This window comes from Plasmodium cynomolgi, assembly GCF_000321355.1.
Source record: "Plasmodium cynomolgi strain B DNA, scaffold: 0327, whole genome shotgun sequence".
NCBI lineage: Eukaryota > Apicomplexa > Aconoidasida > Haemosporida > Plasmodiidae > Plasmodium > Plasmodium cynomolgi.
The window spans coordinates 1-2,519 of record NW_004192847.1 but is presented as its reverse complement, the minus strand read 5'-3'; the positions used below and the strand labels follow the sequence as shown (position 1 = coordinate 2,519).

The 2,519-nt window shown below is 23.8% G+C and overlaps 2 protein-coding genes across 2 annotated transcripts; one reads left to right on the top strand and one right to left on the bottom strand.

The window, feature by feature from the left end:
* Positions 1–516: 516 nt before the first annotated feature.
* Positions 517–722, top strand: PCYB_003620 (CYIR protein; the record flags this gene model as incomplete). Its single annotated transcript, XM_004227783.1, has 2 exons — positions 517–546; positions 582–722. Coding segments are annotated over 2 exons (171 nt in total), but the record flags the coding sequence as incomplete, so codon positions are not given.
* Positions 723–1,793: 1,071 nt separating this feature from the next.
* PCYB_003610 (hypothetical protein) lies at positions 1,794–2,450 on the bottom strand (the record flags this gene model as incomplete). Its single annotated transcript, XM_004227782.1, has 1 exon — positions 1,794–2,450. A coding segment is annotated over one exon (657 nt), but the record flags the coding sequence as incomplete, so codon positions are not given.
* Positions 2,451–2,519: the final 69 nt, after the last annotated feature.

Here is a 2,519-nt window from a genome sequence, read left to right as displayed (position 1 = left end):
GAAATTTTTTAATAAAATTTTTTTTTTTCAATATTATATTTGATAGCAGGTAACATTTTTATACTCCTATTATTTTTATATTTTCTATTTCATTTAAAAAGGAAAATTAATATAATTTGTAACATTTAATTATTTTACATTTTTAATAATTCATAAAAATAGTTAATCTATATACAAAATACTTTTATGTTTTTTTTTCCTATTATTTTATCTTTCCATAGTATAATATTACAAGTTCATATTCTAATTATAATGAAATATGTTTTAACAATACTATAGATGAAAATTATATTAGTGAAATATGTGATGACGACATTTGTTTTTAATGCGATTCTGATATAGAGTATGGTAGGCAATAAGGTTTTAGGAAGGTGTGTTCAAAAGTTAAGAACTATTTAAATTATGTAAATTCTAAATCTCTTGTTATACGAAAATGTTGCAAATAATTAAACTACATGTTATATGATCAAGTAATTAATAATTTACTTTCTGGTTACATTATCTTATCACGGTACCATGAACTTCAAAAATTATATGATGCGGAACGTTTCCATTTGCTAATATGTAACGAGCAAAAATAGGACCTTAAAAATGGAAAATATATAAAGCTTGATGAACTAACTACACAATACAAGGATTTTGTGCATATAAAGCATCAAGTGAACTCCCACAAAAAAAAAAGAAATGTAATGTGCTCGGAAAATTTCAAATTGTTATTAAACGTACATAAAGAAATATGAAGACAATGCTCACCGTGATTATTGTGATAGATTAGAAAAATTTAGTGAGACAAATTATGAAAATATTCAAAATGTAACTAAACATAAAAATGTAGACATATACATACGATCCAGCGAACAAGATAGCATCATTGATCTTATTACAATTCAGCCTATTATTATATTATTCATTTGTTTCCTACTATTTATTTTGTATAATGTTAGAAATTTTACTTATTGAAAATATAATTATTATGATAAAATTTTAATTATGCAACTGCAAATAAAAATTATTATATTACAATTACTGTATTATTAATATATAATTTGTTCCCTTACTATACTAAACCCTTGAAACCAGAACACTAAACCTAGGATAAGTTAATATATTTGTATTTATTTAATTATATGGGGGAACCCCTTTAAAACATATATACATGTATTTATAAATAAACTTAATTAATCGTGTGAAAGACATATATACGGCTCATTTAAGTTATTAGCACATATTAATTATTAAAGTATAATCCATTTTATGGGATCATATTTTAAATATGATGTATTTTCGTTAATTTCTTAACATTATGTATATATTTAATGATCTAGGTATATTACAAAATATTCATTATTTCTTAGCATTTTATGAATTTTTTCATCTTTTATATTTTTATTACTAAATAATTTGTTGCAAAGGTTTTTTTTTTTATATTATTTAGTAATGGTATTACAGTTTTCAAGACGTTTTCAAAATAAGATAGTACTTATGAAAGTAAATAGATTTAGAGAGTTAAGGAAAAGTTACTCATTTAATACAGAATTATATTTTATGCGATATATCGCATCACCTGAATTTATTTCTCGAGTTTGTGTACTGTTTGATAGAAATTCTTGTTCGTTCTTTTTCATATTGTCTAACAATGTATCCTTCCTTAGTATTTTTGTATTTATCCATGAAACTAAAGGAGTAAACTAATTTAAAGGATGCAGGGTTATATATTAAAATATATAATATTATTATTGCAATTTAATATGATAACATCGCATAATCATAGGTATGCAATATTTTGTATATGTTTAAATGAAATTTTGTGTAACCTTATATAATAGTGCTAATATGGAAGATGCCCAAGCCATTGTTCCAACAGCTGTAGTTACACTATATGATATAGAACTACCCGAATTATTACCTTTATCAGAAAACGATGCTGCTTTCCCTATATATTCTCGGCAACTGACTATGTCTTTTATATTAATAATGGACGATAAATTTGGCGTTTTATCTTCTATTCCTTTTTTATTATAAAGATTTTCCGTATATGATGTCTTAAATTTATGTAATATTTCACAAATGCTTTTGTTCTCTCCATTCATTTCTTCCGGATTAGAACAATAATTCTGATCCAATTCTCTATATATATTAATACATTCGTATAAATATATTTGCGCAGGACAGCTTATTGAATCAACTTTATCTAATAATGTCTCCAAAATAATCTGAATATTATCTTGAAAATTTAATAATTTTATTATTTTTTCAGGTTCCTTATATTTTTCCTCATATTTATAATCAATACATGATATTTGGGGGTTAGGGCCAGAATATTTATATTTAGATTCTGATATAATAAGACTGATAATGAATTCACGCAAATGGTGTTTCTTTGATACATAGTATATCCAGTTATTTAAATATCTGCAACATTTATTGCCACACAAATATTCATAATCATTCTTAAAAAAGGACAATATATTTCTTATAATTTTTACACAGATATCTTTGTGCATTGATTTTTCCCCTGG